This window comes from Nomascus leucogenys, chromosome 11, assembly GCF_006542625.1.
Source record: "Nomascus leucogenys isolate Asia chromosome 11, Asia_NLE_v1, whole genome shotgun sequence".
NCBI classification, from domain to species: Eukaryota; Metazoa; Chordata; class Mammalia; order Primates; family Hylobatidae; genus Nomascus; species Nomascus leucogenys.
In genome coordinates this window covers 100,870,413-100,894,788 of record NC_044391.1, presented here as the reverse complement: position 1 = coordinate 100,894,788, position 24,376 = coordinate 100,870,413, and the positions used below count along the sequence as shown (strand labels likewise).

The following is a 24,376-nucleotide window of genomic DNA, read 5'->3' as shown; positions in this document are numbered from 1 at the left end:
GTGTAGAAGTGTGTGCGCACACGGATATATACATTCATACATGCATGCGTACATACATACACATGTCTATATCTGTATATAAATATGTGTATGTATGTATAGAATTTTTTTACAAAAATGAAATCATACTATGGAAACAATTTTGCAAATCCTTTCAAACAATAATCTGAGGCATTTAGGCATATAAACTTGTTCGGTCAAATATTATCAAACCACTTTTTTGCTTGAGAAAACCATATCAGAAAGTTAATATGACCATAATTATATGATATAGAAATCAGTAGTCATTTGCATAAGCAAAACTTGCCCTTCTGAATAAGGGAAATTTTCAAATCACCATTAGTCAAGCACTAGAGTCATAATTATTGCAGGCAAGGTCCACTGATGCTAAAATTAGTGAGCAAAACTTTGAGGAGAAACAAAATATTTAGCACAGTCTCAAAGTATTACTCTCAAAATATTTCTTAATTACACTATAATTTTACAGTGAAGAAACCCGGCAGACACTACCTTAACAATGATCAAGTTCAACATCACCAGTATGACAACATGTCAACATCATTTACCCCTGATACCATGCACTAAGAAGGGCGCGCTATCTCTGTAGGATTCTTCCCAAAAATGCATGCATACATACTTCACATTTTTCATGAGAAAACATCAGATAAAACCAAACTGAGGTCTAGTCTACAAAATAACTGACCAGCACTCTTCAAAAGTGTCACAATTATTAAAGACAAAGAAAAACTGAAGAATGATCAGAGTCTGGAAAGGATTAAAGAAACATGACAACTAAATACAATGCGGAACCCTGGATCATATCTTGTAACAAAGAAAGGACATGAGTGGGAGAAAAATTATGAAATCTGAATGAAGTCTGTAGTTTGGCTAATTTTAGAAAGAAAAAGAAAAAAATTGACTTCTTTTTTTTTTTTTTTTCTGAGAGACAGGATCCTGCTCTGTCACCCAGGCTGGAGTGCAGTGGCCATCATAGCTCACTCCAGCCTCAACTTCCTGGGCTCAAGTGATCCTCCTGCCTCAGCCTCCCAAGTCACTGAGACTACAGACACACACACCACACCCAGCTAATTTTTTAATTATTTGGTAACGACAGGGCCTTTTTATGTTACCCAGGCTGATCTCAAACTCCTAGGTTCAAGCAATCCTCCTGCCTCAACCTCCCAAAGTGCTGGGAATACAGGTGTGAGCCACTGCAAGAGCCAGCAATTTAAAGTCAGCAAAAAATTGGCTGGGTGCAGTGGTTCACGCCTGAAATCCCAGCCAAGGCAGTTGGATCGCTTGAGCTCAGGAGTTCAAGACCAGCCTGGGCAACATGGTGGAACTCCGTCTCTACAAAAAGTACAAAAAATTAGCCAGTCATGGTGGTGTGTGCCTGTGGTCTCAACTACTTGGGAGGCTGAGGTGGGAGAATGGCTTGAGCCCGGGAGACACAGGTTACAGTGAGCCAAGATGGCGCCACTGCACTCCAGCCTGGGCGAGAGAGCCAGACCCTGTCTCAAAAAATAAAAATAAAGTAAGCAATAAACAGAACTGAAGCAGAATTATAATTACTCTCAAGTCACCATAAGTATAATTGTTTCAAAGCACTAAACCCAACTAAGAGGGCTAAAAGCACACTTCGCTGGTAGGTAAACGCAATGTGGAGGCAGGCCTTTAAATTTGTGCCTCTCATCCTTAAATTGTACAGCAATAAACAACCTATTACTCCAAATCAAAGATGCACATGAGTATGCATACATACACACATACACACACACAAACACAAAATCTGAGCATGCTACTGATAACTATTTACCTAAAAAAATCTTGGAATTCCTCCTTTTTGGTAACGCTCCACCAGATGCCCCTCTTACCTTCTGAAAAGAAAACAAAAGATCATTAAAATGCAGCCTATAAAATAAACATCTTTGTGGGGGAAAAGCACATCTCAGAGGTTCCTAGTTTTCACAGAAGGCCAAGAAGAAATATTCCATCTAGATTAGCAATTCCAGGATAAACAGGGAACTGACCCAGGTTAATGCAGGTAGGTGAAGGGCAATGCTATCCACCTGCTTATTTTTATTAAGTTATAAAGAAAGCGCTTCTGGAAAGAGAAATGGAAACCAGGGATCAAGGTGAAGTCGATACTTAATTTTCAAATCAGCACCTGCTCCCAAGAGGGCAGGAGTCCAGGCCTGACAATGAAAAACTCAGGAAAGATGATGGGGCTTCAGAAGGTGAGGATCTTATTCTCCTGCTTACCCAGTGGGTCTCTCATGCTTGGCCCTGGGCATGCCTAACAACTATTGTTGAAAGGCTTAATAAATATCAATAGTCATCGATAGTCTGGTCATATGAAATCCCAATCTAACCTCCCTAAACATTTTTGGAGCACCGACAAGTGGCTATGTTTGCCATCGTAAGCATCGTGTATTTTCTTTTTTTTTTCTTTTTTTTTTTAGATGGAGTCTCGCACAGTCGCCCAGGCTGGAGTGCAGTGGCGCAGTCTCGGCTCACAGCAACCTCGACCTCCTGGGTTCAAGCGATTCTCCTGCCTCAACCTCCTGAGTAGCTGAAATTACAAGTGGCTGCCACCACACCCAGCTAATTTTTAGTATTTTTAGTAGAGACGGGGTTTCACTGTGTTGGTCAGGCTGGTCTTGAACACCTGACCTCATGATCCGCCCGCCTCGGCCTCCCAAAGTGCTGGGATTACAGGTGTGAGCCACCGCGCCCCTCCCAGCATCGTGTATTTTCTACCTATGGTGGAAGCCATCAGCAGTAATGAAATAAAATGCCCATCAAGTGGTAATACAAAAGAGGCCATTCATCTGATGCTCACACGAAACATTTTACTCTCAAATCAAGTATAATGCCAAAACCATATTTCCACAGTGTATGTTTTTTCAGTTACTAGAAAAAAGCATGTTTCCAGCAGACCACCATGTGTGAGTTTAACGCCGCATCATTCCAAGCAGCCACAGGTGTCGAGACCTTGCTGTACATTTTCTGCTTCTCAGTTTGTCCTCTCATGAATCCTAAGTCTGCTTTCTCACATTTTAATAGTTGACTTTGAAGGCTGACTCATCCTTGTGATTCTCACATTAAGTTTTTACAGCTTCTACTACAGGTTTACAGTTCACATCTTAGGAATCTGCATTACAGAACACTTTCTCAAAAACCTGTCCCTCCAAATACTGATGCCAAATGCACATCTCCTCTCTTAGAATCGTTCCTCTATGATCTCAGAGCCTCTTTCTTCCCCTCTTCACTTACCTGCTTCAAAAAGGGATGAAATAAAACCTATTGCAAGGCACCTTTAACAATCCTGGAGGTCCCCTGAAATCTCTCTACAGAATTGTATGGTGTCCTTTTAATTATTTTAGTCTCACTGCCCCCTCCCTTCCTTCGTGATGCCAGAAGGATAACAAGGAGGGGTTGCACGAAGACTTGCTAGAACATGAGCCTGTCCCAGACTGTGAGATTCACATCTTAGACTTGCAAAAAAGTAGAACCTCCTTCTAAAGACCATCACCTCTGCATCAGTCAACAACCAAAATCAACAAGGTTTGAGAAAATAAAACTCCTCCGTCAGCAAACATGACTGTGCCCATGTGTCAGATTCTATGCTGGAGTTCAGACTGCCAACTGAATGAAGACGTGTTCCATCTTTTAAGGAGCTAGCCAGCATAGTAGGGGAGCATATATGTAAACAAATGATACCACAGATTCTGGTGAGTGCTAAGAAGATTCAAAAAAGGCACAATCATATCATAAGGAGGAAATGATCAGTTCATCTGAGGATAAGGGTGTGGACAGGGCTGGTAAGAACAGCAGCAATCCTGGCATATAGCAGCTACTGAGTAAATATTTGTTGGATGGATGGATGGATGGATGGATGGATGGATGGATGGATGGATGAATGGATGGATGGATGGATATGTGGATGGATGGATGGGTGGATGGATGGATGGATGGATGGGTGGGTGGATGGATGGATGGATGGATGGATGGATGGATGGATGGATATCCTGACTACAGGGAGTAAGACAGGTAAGAGGGGAGTGAGGATAGAATTAAGACATCCTAGACAGAGAAAACAGCATATACAAAAGCATAAAATCACAGTGTGCTCCAGAAAGGAGAAGTGATTTGCTGTGTCTGGAGCAAATCTTGGTGGAATAAGATTTGGTGGAATAAGAGCGAGGGTTAGAAAGGCTGCAGGCTCCAGATCACGAGCACCTTATAATTACATGCAAGAGTTTGGACTTCATCCTGTAGAAGAGGGAAAAACATCAGAGATTTAAGTGCCAGTGTGCCATAGATATGTGCATTTGGAAAGATGGCTCTGGGAGCAGTGTGCAGACTGGGTGGGATTGAAGGCAGCAAGTTTGAGGTAAGGAAGGTTAGTCAGGAAGCAAAGGCACTAGTCCTTTTTTTTTTTTTTTTTTTTTTTTTGAGACAGAGTTTCACTCTTGTTGCCCAGGCTAGAGTGCAACGGCGCGATCTCGGCTTACCGCAACCTCAGCCTCCCAGGTCCAAGCGATTCTCCTGCATCAGCCTCCCGAGTAGCTGGGACTACAGGCATGTGCCACTATGCCCAGCTAATTTTGTATTTTTAGTAGAGACAGGGTTTTTTCATGTTGGTCAGGCTGGTCTCGAACTCCCGACCTCAGGTGATCCACCCACCTCAGCCTCCCACAGTGTTGGGATTACAGGTGTGAGCCACCGCACCTGGCCAGCACTAGTCCTTTTAAGGATAATGAGCACTCAGACAAGAACAGCAGGAATGGAGAAGACAGGGTGGACCTCAGAGCTATTTGGGAAGCCCAGGTAACAAGATCACCAGTAAGACACAGAGGGAAAGCAGATCAAAGAATATCTAGGTCTCTAGAATTGAAGAGGAAGGAAATTTTTTAGCAAGAGAAGAAATTTTTTACCTTGAAGTACCTATGAAATGCTGGAGTAGAAAAATCCAGATCAGAATAAGATGATTAGACCTTCACCTCCAGAGAGATATTAATTTGAATGTCATCAGCTTAGAGAAAGTGGTTAAACAAAAATATGGATAACCCTGATGAAGAAAATTATCTTTCTGAGCAAGAAGACAGGATGGCCAAATGGCATCCTAGGAAATGCCAATAACTAAGAGGTAAACAAAGGAAGAGACGTTGGTGAAAGAAACTGAGAAAGGATAAGAGGAAGCCAAGAAAGAATGGTGTCAAAGAAAACAGGAGAGGAACAATTCCAAAGGAAAGCAAGCTCAAACATGCAAATACTCAAAAAGTCAAGTAACATGAGAGCTAAAACACATCCACCAAATGTGACAGCTAAGAGGTCACTGACAACCTGGGCAGTGTTAGTGGATTAACAAGATCAGACTGCAATGTTGAGTCTTAGTGGCAGATGTAGCACAGACAAGATCAGAAAAGTTTTTAAAGAAGCTTTTAATAAAAGAATACAATGACTGAAGAAGGACACAAATTAGAAAGATGGTTTTGTGGCGTTGGTTTTGTTTTTTTAAGAGACAGTCTCACTCTGTTGCTCAGGTGTACAGTGGCCTGATAACAGCTCACTCTGTAACCTGAAATTTCTGGGCTCAAGCATTCCTCACGCCTCAGCCTCCCAAGTAGCTAAGACTAAGGCATGCGCCACCATTCCACGCTAATTATTTTATTTTTTGTCAAGACGGAGTCTCACTATGTTGCCCAGGGTGGTCTCAAACTCCTGTCCTCAAGCCAGGCTCCCACCTTGGCCTCCCAAAGCACTGGGATTACAGGTGTGAGCCACTGAGTGAGCTTCCAGAACGCAAGGAGTAAGTTAAGTGAGTTCCTGTCCAGGGATTCCCTTTTTTCCTGCAAAGTACAAGTCAAGATAATTTTCTGAGTATGATGAGGATATCAAGGAATGTATAGAAAAAGCTTAAGGAAAGCATCCAAAGGTTAGAATGGCCACTCACGGGAGTGGGACAGGATACAGACTAGAAGGTTTGCTGGGCAGGGAGAGGGCGCAATGGAAGAGGAAAGGCCCAAAATGTGACACGGTCTCAAACCCATCATAGTGTGGGGTTTCCAGCAGTCTGTGCGTGGAAGTGGACAGTGACATCAATGGAGCAACTGTTTGGAGTTCTGGAGGATAGTTAAGGAGGCAAGACAGGAGAATAACAGTCAGTTCAGAGTGCTGTGGATTACAGAATGTTGAAAGAAATGAATCATGAAGAGTAGGCTAAACAAGCCACAGGCCTGAAGGTCTTCAGGACCTACAACAAATGATCAAAATAGAAGTAAATGAGTGAAAGAGCAAAAACGAATAGAAATTTTGGTCAGAGAGTGAAACATTTAACTTGAAATTCCAGAGGCAGAGCTTACTGTACAAGTTTACCAGCATTCCACAGTTCTGCTGCTAACTTTGTGACCCTGAGCAAGTTACTAAGTCTCTGGGCCTCTGTTTCTTTCTTTCTTTTTTTTTAGTTTTCTAAAATTTCATCACTTTATATTAAGTCACAAAACAGACTTCACAAGAATTATTATGTACCACCTAACAGAATTAGCGAGTGTAAATCATTCAGTAGCAAGTCAAAATTATTTTGAAGCTAATCATTGAGTTTATGCCTTATCTGGCTCTCTGGCCTTTCTTCATTCTCTTCCTCCTGCTCTCCCCCTCTTCTTTCTTAGTAACTTAAACAGAGACTATATTAGGAAGGCTAAGGTGAGAAATTAGAGAAACTTCAAATCAGCATTGACCATTGAGAAGATCCAAAATCGTGCACAAACTATCAGAACTAAAGTAAAAGTTGAACAGCATTGCTAAATATAAAATCAACATTTATTAATTAACAATATTTCCAAATACCATCAATAACCAGTTAATGTGTAAAAAATAAAGGATGCCAGTAATGGTAAAAAAAAAAAAAAAATTATAGGGTACTAAAAAAAATCTAACAAAACATGAGTTCCTTTATAAAAAATTACAAAAGTTATCGAATGACAAAAAGGAAATGTGAAAAAAGAGGTATGCTATGTTAAATACTTAATAAATATTTATGAAGCACCTACTATATGCTAGGCACTGTTAAGTGCTAAGAACACAGCAGTGGACAAAACCAAAGAAAGTGAGCTTACACAAGGATGTGGATTATAGGTTAATCTATAAATTTAATGTGATTGTCATCAAAATCCCAATAGGATTTTTTAAGCTAGATGAACTAATTCCATAATCCGTATAGAAAAATAAATGGCTAGAAATACCCAGGAAAATTCTGGGAAAAAAAAATAAATATGGCTTCAACCACAGCATCAGAAAAGAAAAAGAAAGCAAAATAAATAAACATGGAAAAAGAGCTTGCACTAAAAGATATCAAGGCTTGCCATACCAATGCAGAGACAGACAAATAAGATCAACAGAACACAACCGAGAGAGCGAAGAGAGACCCAAATGTGAACAGCAAGTTAAAATATAAAAAGGGTAGCACAGTGCCTCTCAGCTGTAATCCCAGCACTTTGGGAGGCTGAGACCAGTGGACTGCTTAGGCTCAGGAGCACAAGACGGAGCACCATGGTCACCTGGGAAACATGGCAAAACACCATCTCTACAAAAAATACAGAAATTAGCCAGATGTGGTGACACATGCCTGTGGGCTCAGCTACTTGGGGGGCTGAGGTGGGAGGATCGCTTGAGCCCAGGAAGTTGCGGCTGCAATGAGCCGTGGTGGCGCCACTGCACTCCAGCCTGGGTGACAGAGTGAGACCATGTCTCAAAAAACAAATAAAATGTGTGCGTGTGTGTGTGTGTGTGTGTGTGTATAAAGCCAGGCACGGTGGCTCATGCCTGTAATCCCAGCACTTTGGGAGGCCGAAGGGAGTGGATCATCAGGTCAAGAGATCGAGACCATCCTGGCCAACATGGTGAAACCCTGTCTCTACCAAAAATACAAAAATTAGCTGGGCATGGTGGCGCACACCTGTAGTCCCAGCTACTCAGGAGGCTGAGGCAGGAGAATCGCTTGAACCCGGGCAACCGAGGTTGCAGTGAGCCAAGATCGTGCCACTGTACTCCAGCATGGTGGCAGAGAGAGACTCTGTCTCAAAAAATAAATAAATAAAAATAAAAGGATGATACTATAAATCACCGGGAAAGGTTGTACTACTCTATGAATAGTGAAACAACTGGTTATCAGTATGAAAAAATAGATTCCCATTCTTCAAACAAATACAAAAATAAGTTATAGATGGATTAAAGACCTAAAATGTTAAAACAGTCACGTTCACACACACTTAAATAAAAATTTAAAAACTACTGTAAGAAATGTGATATAGTTTGGCGGTGTCCCCACTCAAATCTCATCTGGAATTATAACTCCCACAATTCCCCCATGTCATGGGAGGAACCCAGTGGGAGGTGACTGAATTATGAGGGCGGGTCTTTCCTGCACTGTTCTCATGATAGTGAACGTGTCTCATGAGATCTGATGGTTTTAAAAATGGGAATTTCCCTGCACAAGCTCTCTCTTTGCCTGCCACCATCCACGTAAGATGTGACTTGCTCCTTTTTGCCTTCTACCATGATTGTGACACCTCCCCAGCCACATGGAACTGTAAGTCTGTTAAACCTCTTTCTTTTGTAAATTGCCCAGTGTTAAGTACGTCTTTATCAGCAACTGAAAACAGACAAGTACAAAATGTCTTTATGACCTTGAGGTAGGAAACAATTTCTTAGACAAGATACAAAAAGCACAACTCATAAGACAAAAAGTTTAATAAATCTAACTAATTCAAAACTTAACAACTTCTATTCTACAAAATAATTCATAAGCAAAGTAAAATGACAAGCCACAGACTCAAAGGAAATTTAGTAAGGCACAGACTCAAAAGAAATCTAGTATGTAACAAACAAAGGTTTGGTATCCAGAATGTAAAAATAACTCATCACACTTATAAGAAAAAGATAAATCCATAAAGAAACAGGCCAAAAATATAAATAGGCAAATCCAACAAGAAAAAAAAAAACAGAATAGAAAGTACAAAGAGACGTGCCAAATATTTAGATGCCACTTCATAATCCTTAGATTGGCAAAAACAGAACTCTCACCAAGGGTTGGTGAGGGTGTGGGAAAGCAAGAAATCATAATTATTGCAGATCGGAGTGTAAATAGGTACAATCACTCTGGGGAGAGACTTGACACTATCTAGTAAAAACAAAGATAAGCATAACATGAGCCTGCACTACCACTTCTAGATCTATTTCCTGAAGAAATCTGGCACATGTACCCCCAGGAGAAGTGTATAAAAATGTTAATTGCTGCATTCTTTACAGTAGCAAAAAATAGAAACAATCTAAATGTTCATCAATAAGAGAAGAAAATAAATTACAAGGTACTCATGAGGTGAAAAACCAAACTGTTGAAATGAATTAAATACATCCAGATGTATCTCGACATGGACAGATTCCAAAAGAAATGAAACATTTGGATGCTGTGGGGAAAAACTCTTCACGGAATTATAGGTAGGCATATGATAGCATTTATCTACATCTTTAAAACATATAAAGTTATACTATATATTGTTCTTGAATATGCATTTGTTAATAAAATATAATGGCATGCAGGACACAGAAGAAGTTCAAATCAGTGGTTACTTCTGGTGAGGGAGAGGGACAAAAGGAACTTGAATTTTTAAGGAAGCTCTATTTCTTTTTTTTTTTTTTTTTTTTTTTGAGAAGGAGTCTTGCTCTTTCACCCAGGCTGGAGTGCAGTGGCGCGATCTCAGCTCACTGCAGGCTCCACCCCCCGGGGTTCACGCCATTCTCCTGCCTCAGCCTCCCTCGTAGCTGGGACTACAGGCGCCCGCCACCTCGCCCGGCTAATTTTTTGTATTTTTAATAGAGACGGGGTTTCACCGTGTTAGCCAAGATGGTCTCGATCTCCTGACGTCGTGATCCGCCCGCCTCGGCCTCCCAAAGTGCTGGGATTACAGGCGTGAGCCACCGCGCCCGGTCCTCTATTTCTTATACTACAAAACAAAACAAAGCAAAACAAATCTGAAGCAGGAATATTCAAAAATTTTTTTTTTTTTTCTGATTTTTGGATCCATGGGTGTCTCTGTACTTTTCTGTATTTTTAAATCTAGTTTTGTTTTTTTTTTCCAATTAGTCAACCTACGTATTCTTAAAAACACCAATCAGAAGTTTAGAGGAAGAAAAATAAAACTGGTTACAATAAGGTTTGGGAGATTCTCTGGATTTTGCAAGCAGCGCTGTTATTTTTTTCTCATCATCAAAGGGAATCGGAAGTTATGTGGGCATGGTCAAATCTCCACGTGAGAAAGCACACTGAGACAACGTTACAGGAAAGACATCAAGGCCAGTTCTCTGAAAGTGCGGCTCTCACCTCTCGCACATGTCTTTTCAGGTGCATGTATACACTCTGTCCAGTTTTTCGAAAATGTCTTTCAACATGTTCCCTTCCAAAGGCCAAAAACGTATTCATGCATACATAGAGTCCACCTTCAGAATTCTAGAAGAAAGAGAAAAAGTACATTAGCCAAGGACACCTAGCCAAGTAGTCAGATATAGAAAGAGGGAAAGGGAAGGAAGGCAAACGCTGAAGACAAGGCCTGGCAAAGGGTCATCCAGGCTCCTGCTGTGAAACCCTACCTTGTTTTAACCTGAGTGACTCTCTCCTAGCAGAGAGAGCGCCGGACAGACTCCGTTTCAGTTTCTTCACTTGCAGCCCCCTTTCACCCCCCTCCCTTAAGGCATAACTAGTGTAAACTGACTCAAAGCACGTCCAGGAATGCACCTACTGATAAGATATTGAGGCAAGCTGCACCGCCAGCTCCTGAGGACGCGCTCGGTGGATGGCACCCAAAACCCCTGCATTTATCTCTTTGTGATAGTTTAAGGCCCTGCACCTGGAACTGTTTATTTTTTGTAACTGCATTTGTAACCAATTAATTTTTTAACTTTTTGCCAGTTCTGCTTCTGTAAAAATTGCTTCAGCTGAAATCCCCCCTCCCCTATTTAGACCACAGTATAGAAACAAAACTAGCCCCTTCCTCAGGGCCGAGAGAATTTTGAGCGTTAGCTGCCTCTCGGTCGCCAGCTAATAAAGGACTCTTTAATTTGTCTCAAAGTGTGGCGTTTCTCTGTAACTCGCATGGTCACAACACTGTAGTCATCATCAATGACCATTCGGCAGCTCCACAGACACCCACAGCAGTGGCTTCACCCCAGCCCTGGCTCCAAATGCTCCTATGGACAGCCGAGCAATCGTTTCCCAAATGCTGGCTACATTCACAGTGAGGTGAGATCCTCAAAGGCTCTAGGAAATAAATATGCTTGTCTGACAATAGAGCAAAGGAAGAGAAAGATAGAAGAAAGTTGGCAAAATTTTCACTGTAATATTTTATCATCGTTCTTCCTCATTCATTGGTGAGGAATGCAAAGTTTTAGGTCCTTTTAGCAGGAAGGGGTTCTTCAAAGATATTATTCCCTTCTTTTGGTGACACATGATATTTGATAGTATTCATGAATAAACTATAACAATGTAGCGCCGGGCACGGTGACTCACGCCTGTAATCCCAGCACTTTGGGAGGCCGAGGCAGGCAGATCACGAGGTCAAGAGTTCAAGAACAGCCTGGCCAACATGGTGAAACCCCGTCTCTACTAAGAATACAAAAATTATCTGGGTGTGGTGGCACGTGCCTGTAATCCCAGCTACTCGGGAGGCTGAGGCAGGAGAATCGCTTGAACCTGGGAGGTAGAGGTTGCAGTGAGCCGAGATAGCGCCACTCCACTGCACTCCAGCCTGGGTGACAAAGCAAGACTCTGCCTCAGAAAAAAAAAAAAAAAGTAATAAATAAATACAGGTTGAAAGAGGGAAAGGGAAGGAAGGCAAACGCTGAAGACAAGGCCTGGCAAAGGGTCATCGAGGCGTCTGCTCCTGCTCCAGACCTCTAATCCAAAAGTCTGAAATGCTTCAATGAGCATTTTTGTTAAATTATCATGTTGCTGTTCAAAAAGTTTCAGATTTTGGAGCATTTTAGATTTCCGATTTTCAGATTAGGGATGCTGAACTAGTATATATAATGCAAATATTCCAAGATCCAAAAAAATTAAAAATCTGAAACACATCTAGTACCAAGCATTTCAGATAAGGGATACTCAATCTGTGATAACAATAAGTACATAATAAAGGATGAAATCTTATAACGCATGTTATTGCATGTCTGATATGCTTCATGTATATTGTTCTCTTTCTCTCTCCCTCTTTCTTTCTTTTTGTTGTTGTTGTTGTTGTTTTCAACAGCGTCTCACTCTGTTCCCCAGGCTGGAGTGAATGGCAGGATCCTGGCTCACTGCAGCCTCAACCTCCTGTGCTCAAGACCCTCCCACCTCAGCTTCCCATGTAGCTGGGACTATAGGTACGTGCCACCATACCCAGCTAATTTTTGCATTTCTTGTAGAGATAGGGTTTTGCCATGTTGCCTAGGCTGGTCTCAAATTCCTGGGCTCAAGCAATCCGCCCACTTCAGCCTCCTAAAGTGTTGGGATTACAGGTGTGAGCCACCATGCCCATCTTATGGATATGTATATTATTTCTAATGCTAACCACTGCAAGTTGCTTATTGTTATTTCTACTTTACAGTATCAAAAAAAAAAAAAAACTAAGGATAGGTCACTTACCCAAGTTCACACAGCATGGAAGCGTTAGAGTTGAATCTATTTCTCCTTTTATCCCTCTATGCCACATTTCAAAGCACATAATATTATTTAATTAAAGACATACTGCTACAATGAACAGTCAAGGATATGTTTGAATTTTAGATACTTGATTTTCTATCTTAATTTCATCTCGTTTTCTCTCACTTTGCTTAACATGCTTTTCTGTAAATTTAGGCTACAAAATTAGCTATCCTTTCCTCAAAGGAAGTGGATTTTCTTAAGCTATGGTTAGCCTCACCTGTCCAAATAATAAAAATAATAATAATAAAATAATGTAAAACTAACTTTTGAACGCCTGTCAAAATTGCCAATGAATACCTTACAAAATTCCTTACTGTGCATTTCAGTAGAGCACAAAGTACAATATCAAAACAAACATTGATGTTTATTACAAATATATTTAAAAATTGTTTAAAATTCCAATAATTTTGTTAAAATTTGTTTAAATTCCAATAAAAATTATTTAAAATTTGTTTAAAATTTATTTGTTTAAAATTTGTTTAAATTCCAATAAAATTTTTAAAATTCCAAAAAATTATTTAAAATTCCAATAATTGTTTAAAACTCCAATAAAGATTGTTAACTTAAACAATTTTCTAATAATCAAATTCTCTAACATTGTATCTAGAATTTCTAAGTGAGGTTATAAACAGTTGTCTCACAATGTGAACACTTAACAGCATTAACTCAAGTATGTGTCTCCTGCTGTAGCATATACATTGCAATAAGCAAACTAAATAAATAAATAAATAAAAGGTATAAAGATCACAAAGAAAGAAGTAAAATGGTCTCTATTTCCTAATGGCAATACAGTCCATATGGAAAATTCTAAGGAATCTACACAAACTAGTGAAAATAACAACTAGTAAGAGCAATAAGTGAATTTAGCAAGATCACAGGATACACGTTAATAGACCAGAGTCAACTGCAATTTTAGATATTAGCAACAAACACTTGCAAATGAAATTTTTAAAGCTTGACTTCAAAACAGCATCCAACCCCAGCATTTTGGAAGGCCGAGGCAGGCAGATTGTTTGAGCCCAGAAGTTCAAGACCAGTCTGGGCAACATGGAGAAACCCTGTCTCTACAAAAAAATAATAATAATACAAAAATTAGCCAGCCTCTTGTCCCAGCTACTTAGGAGGCTGAGGTGGGAGGGTCACTTTAGCCCAGGGAGGTCAAGGTTGCATGACCATGATTGTGCCATCCAGCCTGGGTGACAGAAAGAGACCCTGTCTCAAAAAAAAAAAAAAATAGCATCCAAAAAAGCTTATAATATAGCTTGTGCTTGTGGATAACTTTTCTACCTTTACATGCAATCATTTAAATAAAATTAGAAAAGTCCTTCAACTGGAGACAACACATTACATGCATTTAATCAACAGATTAGGTAAGTATTTTCCAGAGTTTTCTAAATAAACATGTTCTTTGGATAGATAGACCTCTTAAGAAAAACATACTGCATCACTATAATAGTCAATTATTCATTAAATCCATTGTGATTTTTTTAAAAAGTTCCATTCTCTTCCAATAAAATGTAATTCAGTCAATGAATTCGAACCAGAAGATTTACTGGGGAAAATATGGGATTTGTAATAGAGGTCATGCACTGTCACCAGCTAGCTCTCTGGCCTAAGGCAGGCTGCCATATAGGGCTCTGAGCTCGTGTTCTCCTCTACAAACATGACCGTAGCAATAATTCCCACCACAAAGAGTTGCATGAAATTTAAAGGGGGTGAAATATATCAAAGTGCTTTCTGTGCTATATGGCAATACATAAATGTTGTTTATTATACATTATGAGCTAATTATTATTATCTCATTATCTGAATCATTTTATAATTGGGGAAAACAAGCAGGAGGAAGAATAAGTGAGTCTGACAGCCACATAGGCTGGGAGTAACAAATATTAATCTGTCAGAAAAAAACACTAGGCAACTAGTAGAAGAACCAAGAAATTAGCAAACAGAAGAACAAAAATGTTCAAGGACAATATTTTTCTAAAGAAAAATGTAGAAATACTCTATAATCCAAGAGCTTATGGTTTCTTAAGTAATCATAGTCTTTGCTAATTTCATTGTCAAGAGTTTTTTACTTATTAGGGAATCTGATGGAATTATTTTACTTTTACTTTATTTTATTTTGTTTTATTTTATTTTATTTTATTTTATTTTATCATTGAGTTTTGTTCTTGTTGCCCAGGCTGGAATGCAATGGCGCAAAGCGACCTCCACCTCCCGGGTTCAAGCGATTCTTCTGCCTCAGCCTCCCAAGTAGCTGGGATTCCAGGCATGCGCCACCACACCTGGCTAATGTTGTATTTTCAGTAGAGACGGGGTTTCTCCATGTTAGCCAGGCTGTTCTGCAACTCCTGACCTTGTTATCCACCCACCTCGGCCTCCCAAAGTGCTGGGATTACAGCGTGAGCCACTGTACCCGGCCAGAAATTTAACATACCAGACATGAATTCTCAATTTCTGAAGCCACTTGATAATGTCACAAAGTCCATAATCAAAGAGAAAAATTATTTGACACTCAGAGAGGAATGGCCACATAAGGAAGAATTTCATTATAACATCAACAGGTGGCTGGGCACAGTGGCTCACGCCTGTAATTCCAGCACTTTGGGAGGCCGAGGCGGGTGGATCATTTGAGGTCAGGAGTTAGAGACCAGCCTGACCAACATGGCAAAATCCAGTCTCTACTAAAAATAAAAAACTTAGCTAGGCGTAGTGGCAGGTGCCTGTAATCCAGCTACTCGGGAGGCTGAGGCAGGAGAATTGCTTGAACCCAGGAGGCAGAGATTGCAGTAAGCCGAGATCACGCCACTGCACGCCAGCCTGGGCAATAGATCGAGGGAAAAAAAATCAACAGGCATCTTCCACTGGACACCAAGGCTGGCCACAGAGGTAATGTGTGCCCCTCTACGTGGCCAATGCTAACAGGGAGGCACTGCCCAATGCACTCACCAGTAGTTCTAAAAATTCAGGGAACATTAAGACAGAAAACCCTTTCAAACCTGTCACATATAGAACAAACAAACACCCCAGTCTAATGATCCATGCTTTCTTCTCTCTTGCCCTATTAATATCTAAATATTGGTCCTATCATACACGGTCTTTCACATACAGAGTCAGCACCCGATGGCCTCTGCTCCCAACAGCTTCTTTCAATCCTCATAAAAAGTCTATGTGGATAACTGTCTCCCAATTTCCTTGTGACCGAAGCACAGAGAATGGTATACAGCCCACAATCAAGCTAAGTTTCTTGAATCATAGAGTTTCAAACCCTCAACCTCATCCTCTCATTAACCAGCCATCTTCTCACTAAGATCACCACCCAAGAAAGCATGTGTAAAGTGCGTGCCTCCATGTGGACAAAAGGGCAGCCAAGAAATCAGGCAGGTGCAAGATGACAGTGAAATGCAACTGGAAGAATCAAAGGACAGCATATCAGCCCATTCTCACACTGCTATAATGAAACACCGGAGACTGGGTAATTTATAAAGGAAAGAGGTTTAACTGACTCACAGTTCCGCATGGCTGGGAAGGTCTCAGGAAACAAAATCATGGCGGAAGGCGAAAGGAAAGAAAGGCACTTTCTTCACAGGGCGGCTGGAAGGAGAAGTGCTGAGCAAAGGGGGAAAAGCTCCTTATAAAACCATCAGATCTCATGACAACTCACTCACTATCACGAGAACAGGATGGGGGTTACCAACCCCATGATTCAATTATCTCCCACCAGGTCCCTCCTACGACATGTGGGGATTATGGGAACTACAATTCAAGACAAGATTTGGGTGGGGACACAGCCAAACCATTTCAGGCAGAATACAAAATAAAACTTTTTTTAAAGTAATGGTGGTAGAGTGCTCTATTAAATTAAAATAGATTACAGGCCGGGCACAGTGGCTCAAGCCTGTAATCCCAGCACTTTGGGAGGCCAAGATGGGCAGATCACTTGAGGCCAGGAGTTCCAGACCAGCCTGGATAACATGGTGAAACCTCATTGCTACTAAAAACACAAAAATTAGCCAGGTGTGGCAGCACACGCCTCTAGTCCCAGCTACTCAAGAGGCTGAGGCAGGAGAATTGCTTGAACCCGGGAGGCAGGGGTTGCAGTGAGCTGAGATCATGCCACTGTACTCCAGCCTGGGCAACAGAGTGAGACTCTGTCTCAAAAAATAATAATAATAATAATAATAACAATAAAATAGGTTACAGAAAAAACTCATATAGCATTGGGTAAATTTTTTTAAAAATTAATGGTAGCATAAGAATGGAGGCCCCAGAAATATATTCATTCTAAGATAACTGTTTAATATATGTCAAATCACATGAAATTAAAAAATGCGGAAAAGAATCACCAATAAAAGTTACTAGGAAAATTAACATCAGTATAGAAGAAAATTAATCTAGATCTACAACTAATATGAAACATGGTAATAAGGTCCAAATAGATCCAAGAAATAAGCAATTACAAAACTAAAAAGAGCAGAATCATATATTCAGCCCATTTTTAAAGGGGAAAATAATTTCTGGCCAACAAAATTAGAGATATCATCAGAGATGATGTAGTTTAGTCTAAAAATGTAAACACTAGTGAACATGCTTTGCACCACAAAATGTAATGAAACAAATAAAAAGCAAGAGAATGGGGAAAGAGATAAAGCACATGAATAAAAGCATGTATCCAAACTATATAAAAACTGATGAATCACAAGATGTCAACATTCAAGTTCAACTTAATAATTTTTTTTTTTTTTTGAGATGGAGTCTCGCTCTGTCGCCTAGGGTGGAGTACAGTGGCATGATCTCTGCTCACTGCAAGCTCCGCCTCCCAGGTTCACGCCATTCTCCTGCCTCAGCCTCCTGAGTAGCTGGGACTACAGGCGCCCACCACCATGCCTGTCTAATTTTTTGTATTTTTAGTAGAGACGGGGTTTCACCGTGTTAGCCAGGATGGTCTCAATCTCCTGACCTTGTGATCCGCCCGCCTTGGCCTCCCAAAGTGCTGGGAAATAAATTTTTAAAGACCATTTAGTTTCCAATGTGAGAAAATATTAAAATCAAACCATCACATCCTCGCAATCTCCTTAAGTAAGCATATTAAAACAATCTCAAGGCACAGGCACATGCCTCATAAACCAGCAAAAACTATTAAAATTGGACAGCCTGAAGCCACAGAGAAAACCCGTATATCCTCTCCTACAATAGAAATCGGTTCAGCCTTTCTAGAGAGCAAAAAAATGGTAACCGTTTGACACAGTATTTCCCCTTTGGGTACAGGCCCAAAAGAAGAAGGAAAAAAAAAAAACTAATTTGTACAAAAATATTCACACATGCACTATCTATAATAAAATAATGTAGCAACGGCCCCAAATAGAGGAGTTAAGAAATTGTGGCATATAAGCATAAGAAAATACTGCAACATTATTTAAAAAGACAAATTTATGAATTGTGTGTAATGAGTCTTGCTTGGTCTAGAGTGGTGCTTCTCCAACTATTGTCATGATGGATGAGGTTGTTTTTGTTTTTGTTTCATGTTGTTTTCATTTGTTAAGGAAAGATACATGGTCCCACTGCACATGACTAGTTCAAAGCTCCAGCCAGATATGGTCTTACTCACCACACACCTCAAGTTCCACAAAACCCAAACCGGTCTATGTCCTGGGCAAACAGATCCACTGGTCACACCCTTGGCTGTGGCTGCAATGTCAAGTTGCTATATAAATCTCAAAACAGGCCAGGCGCAGTGGCTCATGCCTGCAATCCCAACACTTTGGGAGGCTGAGGCGGGCGAATCACCTGAGGTCAGGAGTTCAAGACCAGCCTGGCCAACATGGAGAAACCCCACCTCTACTAAAAATACAAAATTAGCCGGGCGTAGTGGCACATGCCTGCAATCCCAGCTACTCAGGAAGGCCGAGGCAGTAGAATCGCTTGAACCCAGGAGGCTGAGGTTGCAGTGAGCCAAGATCGCACCATTGCACTCCAGCCTGGTCAACAAGAGTGAAACTCCGTCTCAAGAAAAAAAAGAAAGAAAGAAATCTCGAAACACTACTCCTAGCGTACTCATCCCTCAGCCCAGTCAGCTGACACACTTTAGGTAGCACTTGTCTAGGGCAAGGTGAACTCGGCCCAAGTCTAAGAGTGTCTCACCCGCCAGGAAAGCATTATCTAAAAGACTTTCAGGACACGAGGTCAGGCCTGCAGACTTCACAGCAGCCTCATTAATGCCTCCTCACTGCAGGCGCTTCCCAGACGCCACACTCTGCCAGTCTCTGCCCAGGAACTACTCCCACATCTCCCTGCTCAGCCCTTGTTCTGACAGTCCTTGACCCTAAATCTGCTTTCATTTCACAATCAGTGTCATGCTGATTGAAATCTATCACTGTGAGAAACCCATGCTTCCTTCAGTTTGCCGCCAATACCTTTAGAAGCTGAAATACACATTTGCTCCTTGAAGGCAGGAAAACTGTATCATTTATTGCTGAATCCTAATAATAGTACCTGGTACAGGGCAGGGGGCAGGAAAACTGTGTCATATTCACCACTGAATCCCAAAAACAGTACCTGCTACAGGGCAGGATTGAACAAACTTTTGTAGGATGAATGGCAGTTTTTGTCTCCACTATTTGTTATTGGGTCTCTCTCTCTCTCAAACTATTCCTCAGTGCCCTTCTGATCTGAATTTAAAATGCTTCATAATACAGCTTCCACTTAAAGTCTCTGGCATGACTAAACAATGGGAATTCTCCAAATAAAACTCATGGCCACGCATAGAAAAACAGCCTGAGGCACCAGCAGAAATTCTAGCTTTTCAGGTTTGTTTGACTGAAGTCACTCTTAGCAGCCTGGACACTTGAACCCCACTTCCCCAGCTCTCCCACCTGCTGTAACCAAGCCAGTCTCACATGGTTCTTCAGGAAAGTGGCGGCCTTCTCTGCACCCCAATACCACCTTGGATCCTACCTGCCTCCTGTGCTCAGAGGACACCCAGCCCAGCATGACCAATGTGCAGTTCTGTGCACAATCTTAAGCTAAATAGGATTCTAATGATCATTTTTATGATGCACTAACCAGAAACTTGACCAAGATGCAAGACTTTGACATCCAAAATCACAAGAAAGTCAAGAAATACTTCACAGGGCTCTATAATGATTTCCCTTGACAACTTCTCCCACCCTACAATCAAACGGTAAGAAAAGAGCAGCATTGGCTGGGCGCGGAGGCTCATATCTGTAATCCCAGCACTTTGGGGGGCAGGTCAGGAGATCAAGTCCATCCTGGCCAACATGGTGAAACCCCGTCTCGACTAAAATATAAAAAATTAGCCGGGCATGGTGGTACACGCCTGTAATCCCAGCTACTCAGTAGGCTGAGGCAGGGGAATTGCTTGAACCCGGGAGACAGAGATTGCAGTGAGCTGAGATCGTGCCTTTGCACTCCAGCCTGGCAACAGAGCGAGACACCGTCTCAAAAAAAAGAAAAAAGAAAGAAAGAAAAAAGAAAAAGAAAGGAGCAGCATTAGAAGCCCCATGTATTGTTAAAATCCTGTCTTCAATGCATTTCAATATACATACAGTATATACTTAGCCATTCATTTACTACTTCATATTGTATCCCTCTATGTACTATTCAGAAGTAACATCAAAGACAAAGTCACTGATTTTATATTGCCTGCCATTTAAAAGAATGTTAAAACGGTGGCAAATATAAAGGTCAAGATTGAAACATGTTTCAGAGTAGCAAGTGAATAGTCATTTTAAATAAAAATACACCACATTGTCAATCGGTAGGTGTTCAGAGAACTTTGTTTACGATGATGTTTTCTTGGCAACCAGCCTTCCCACTGGAAGACAGGAAGGGAGCATGAGCTTATGTGAGCAGCGCGCTCAGGAAACACAGTCGCTGCGTAACACTTGTTTTTATAACTACAGAACAGTGTCTCCTGTGGAAAACAAGCGGTCATTGCTGCAAAGAGAAACATGATGTAGGTAGATGGAGTCACAACAAATCCACGCCAGGACAAATCACATACTAACACCGCAGGAAGACTCTGACTCACGCACCCTTGGAAAAGGAAGGCCAAGAAGACCAGAACACGATATTTTCTAGAACATCGACTCAAAAAAGAGCGGACAGGAAAAAAAATTAACCAAATGAGCTGCTTGTAATTATAAAAAGAAGTAACCCAAATGCCCAAGAACAGATTAGCTTAATAATTTATGGTACCTCCATGAAATGTAACACTCTTGAGCTATTTAAAATTGACTTGTGGATGAGTATTTACTGACAGAAAAGTATGTACATGGGCAAAGAAAGCAGGTAACAAAACACTGTGTATGATGTTATAATACACATGACATGCACACTCTTCCTGGCGTATGTTGTTATCTCAGCATGAGGAGACAATGTGGGAATTTTTTTTCTTCCCATTTTCTTCTGGCATTTTTTAATTTCTCTTCAGAAACATAGATTCATTTTTTAATTAAAATATAAATAAAAGTTTTTTAACTGAATGTATTTAGATATGCTCCCTTTTCTCAAACCTGGCTTCCCAACCACACAGCTTAATGGGAGCTGTATATTCCCACTACTCAAAGTAAAGCGTGGTGGCAATAACTTGAGATTTTTATTTTTTATCTTTGAGAGAGTCTCACTCTGTTGCCCAGGCTGAAATGCAGTGGAGCGATCTGGGCTCACTTCAACTTCTGCCTCCCAGGTTCAAGGGTTTCTCCTGCCTCAGCCTCGCAGGTAGCTGGGATTACTGGTGCCCACCACCATACCTGGCTAATTTTTGTATTTTTAGTAGAGACGGGGTTTCGCCATGTTGTCCAGGCTGGTCTTGAACTCCTGATCTCAAGTGATCCACCCACCTTGGCCTCCGAAAGTGCTGGGATTGGCCGGGCACAGTGGCTCACACCTGTAATCCCAGCACTTTGTGAGGCCGAGACAGGCAGATCACCTGAGGTCAGGAGTTCGAGACCAGCCTGGCCAGCATGGTGAAACCTCGTCTCTACTAAAAATACAAAAATTAGCCGGGCATGGTGGCACACACCTGTAATCCCAGCTACTCGGGAGGCTGAGGCAGAAGAATCGCTGGAACCCAGGAGGCAGAGGTTTCAGTGAGCCGAGATTGCGCCACTGCACTCCAGCCTAGGTGACAGAGCGAGAATCTGTCTCAAAAAAATAAAAAAATAAAAAAATTGCTGGATTACAGGCATGAGCCACTGCACCCAACCAATAATTTGAGATTAATAAGAGAATATCTTAAGATTTGTAGCTAACGAAATTCAAGTAAAATAGAGGTGATAAGGAGTGTAACCTCAAGGAGGCAAATGAGACTATGATTACAACTGGGAAAAATGAAACTAATCGGGAACACTGTACTCTAGTTGGCTCCCACTCATGTTTACAGAAGGGGATGGTCAATGTGGAGAATGGAAAAGAAGCCATAAGAGTGAGGCCATGATGTCTTCTCTAGAGGCAAAAGAAGGCCATGAGAGTGAGGGGCAGAAGGAATGTGTTCAGTCCCTCAATGCAAGACATCAGAGACCCAGCAAGGGTGGTGCCCTAATGACATTTACGTCCTAGTAAAGAGAGACAGGCAACAAGCAAGAAAGAGACATCGAAGATAATTTCCAGCAGTGATAAGAGGAGCCTGAGGATTGGGGTCTTTATACAGATGGGGGACAGGGTTGTCTCTGGGAGGCTGAGCAGTCAGGCAAGCAAAGAAGGAAGACTACCCTCTCCAGATGCAAAAGCATGTGCAAAGGTCCCAACTCCAGAAAAAGCTTGGCTACTGCTTTGAAGGATAGAAAGCCAGCAGGGTGCTGGAGGAGCATGAGAAAAAGGTGGCGACAGTAGAGGAGACGGCTGCAAAGGTCAGCTCAAGGAAGCCTCGCATGCCAGGGGAGAGCTGGGTACACACTGGACAGAAGCAAAGCCACTGGAGGCTTCTAAAGTGAGAAGTGCCATGATCTCATCTACATTTTTCAAAGATCACTCTGGCTACTACGGAAGAATTATGGGGGTGGGGGGGGTCAAGAAAATATACAGTTGAGAGGCTACTGCATAGTCTAGACCCACATTGTCTATTATGGCAGCCATTAGCCACATGTGAATATTTAAATTTAAATTAAGTTAAATTAAAAATTCAGTTCCTCTACCACACTGGCCACATTTCAAGTGCTCAACAGCCAAAGATGGCTAGTGGCTACCCTACTGGACAGCTCAGACACAGAACAATTCCATCATTTCAGAAAGTTCTTTTAGACAGCCTTTGTCTAAACAAGGCCAGATGGTGGCTTAGGCTGGGGAAGATGGCAGGAGGAAGAGGGAAGGTGGCTGACAGCAGACACAGGAAAACGGGCAGTGTCAGGATATTATTTTATTTTATTTATTTATTTAATTTTTTTTTTTTTGAGACGGTGACTTGTTCTTTTGCCCAGGCTAGAGTCCAGTGGTGCAAGCTCAGCTCACTGCACCTCTGCCTCCCGAGTTCAAGAGATTCTCGTGCCTCAGCGTCCGAAGTAGCTGGGACCACAGGTGTGGGCCACCACACCGACTAATTTTTGTATTTTTAGTAGAGATGGAGTTTCGCCATGTTGGCTAGGCTGGTCTCAAACTCCTGACCTCAGGTGATCTGCCCGCCTTGGCCTCCCAAAGTGCTGGGATTAGAGGCGTGAGCCACTGCGCCCAGCCAGGATATAATTTTAGGATAGAGTGCACTAGCCTAGGAGATGGATTAGATGTAGAGGCATGTGCAAAAGGGTGGAAGTAAGGACAATTCCTAATGGTTCTGATTCATTACTGAGTCCATAAGAGCACCCTCCTGTCTCTGCCCAACTTTTGCTTTCACCAAGCAACCACCTACCTATTAATTCAACCTCTCAGGTACTTCCATGTCTGAATGAAAGACATGAGTGTTCCAATAACCAGAGCACAGATCTCCAGTATATTCTCACTTCTAGAGCAAACCAGACAAGAATTTTAAAATGCAAAAATTAAGCACCCATAAATAAGAAGCAAATGAGCAAATAAATCACCCATAGATAAGAAGCAAGTGAACAATAAGAAAGTAAAACAAGATTCAAGATCAAGGGCAGCAAGCATGCAACACACAGAAGGGGGAAATATAATGGAGAAAAAGCACTATCAGAAGATAGGGCTGGGCGCAGTGGTTTATGCCTGTAATCTCAGCACTTTGGGAGGCCAAGGCAGGAGAACTGCTTAAGCCCAGGAAGTCAAGGTTGCAGTGAGCCAAGATCACACCACTGCACTCTAGCCTGGACAACAGAGTGAGACCTTGTCTCAAAAAACAAATAAACAGAGAAAGAAAGAAAACAGGCTGGATAGCAGGGAATAACCAAACAGGTCACCAGTAAAACAGAATTAACAGAATACAATAGTTGCAAAATCCAAAATCTTGGTTTCAACAGCAGATCCAGTGAAGTAAATGTGTTCACAAGAACTAGGTAGGAAAGAACAAATGCATGTAATCCCAAGAGAGTATAGGCCTTGCTGCTAAACAATGATAAAACATCTGTGGCCATGAAATGTTAAGAAAAAAACAGAAATATTAATCCATCAGCAGGCATAGTGGTGCACACCTGTAGTCCCAGCTACTCAAAAGGCTGAGGTGGGAGG

At 41.5% G+C, this 24,376-nt stretch overlaps 1 protein-coding gene across 1 annotated transcript in view; it reads right to left on the bottom strand.

Moving 5' to 3' along the window:
- The window catches only part of USP13 (ubiquitin specific peptidase 13), a 132,893-nt gene that overhangs the window by 93,262 nt on the left and 15,255 nt on the right, over positions 1-24,376 (bottom strand). The window contains exons 2-3 of the mRNA XM_030822852.1: positions 10,385-10,510; positions 1,817-1,877 (exon numbers count right to left, since the gene is read on the bottom strand). Of these exons, the coding sequence (XP_030678712.1) occupies positions 1,817-1,877; positions 10,385-10,510 (187 nt within the window). The remainder of the gene's footprint in view (positions 1-1,816; positions 1,878-10,384; positions 10,511-24,376) is intronic.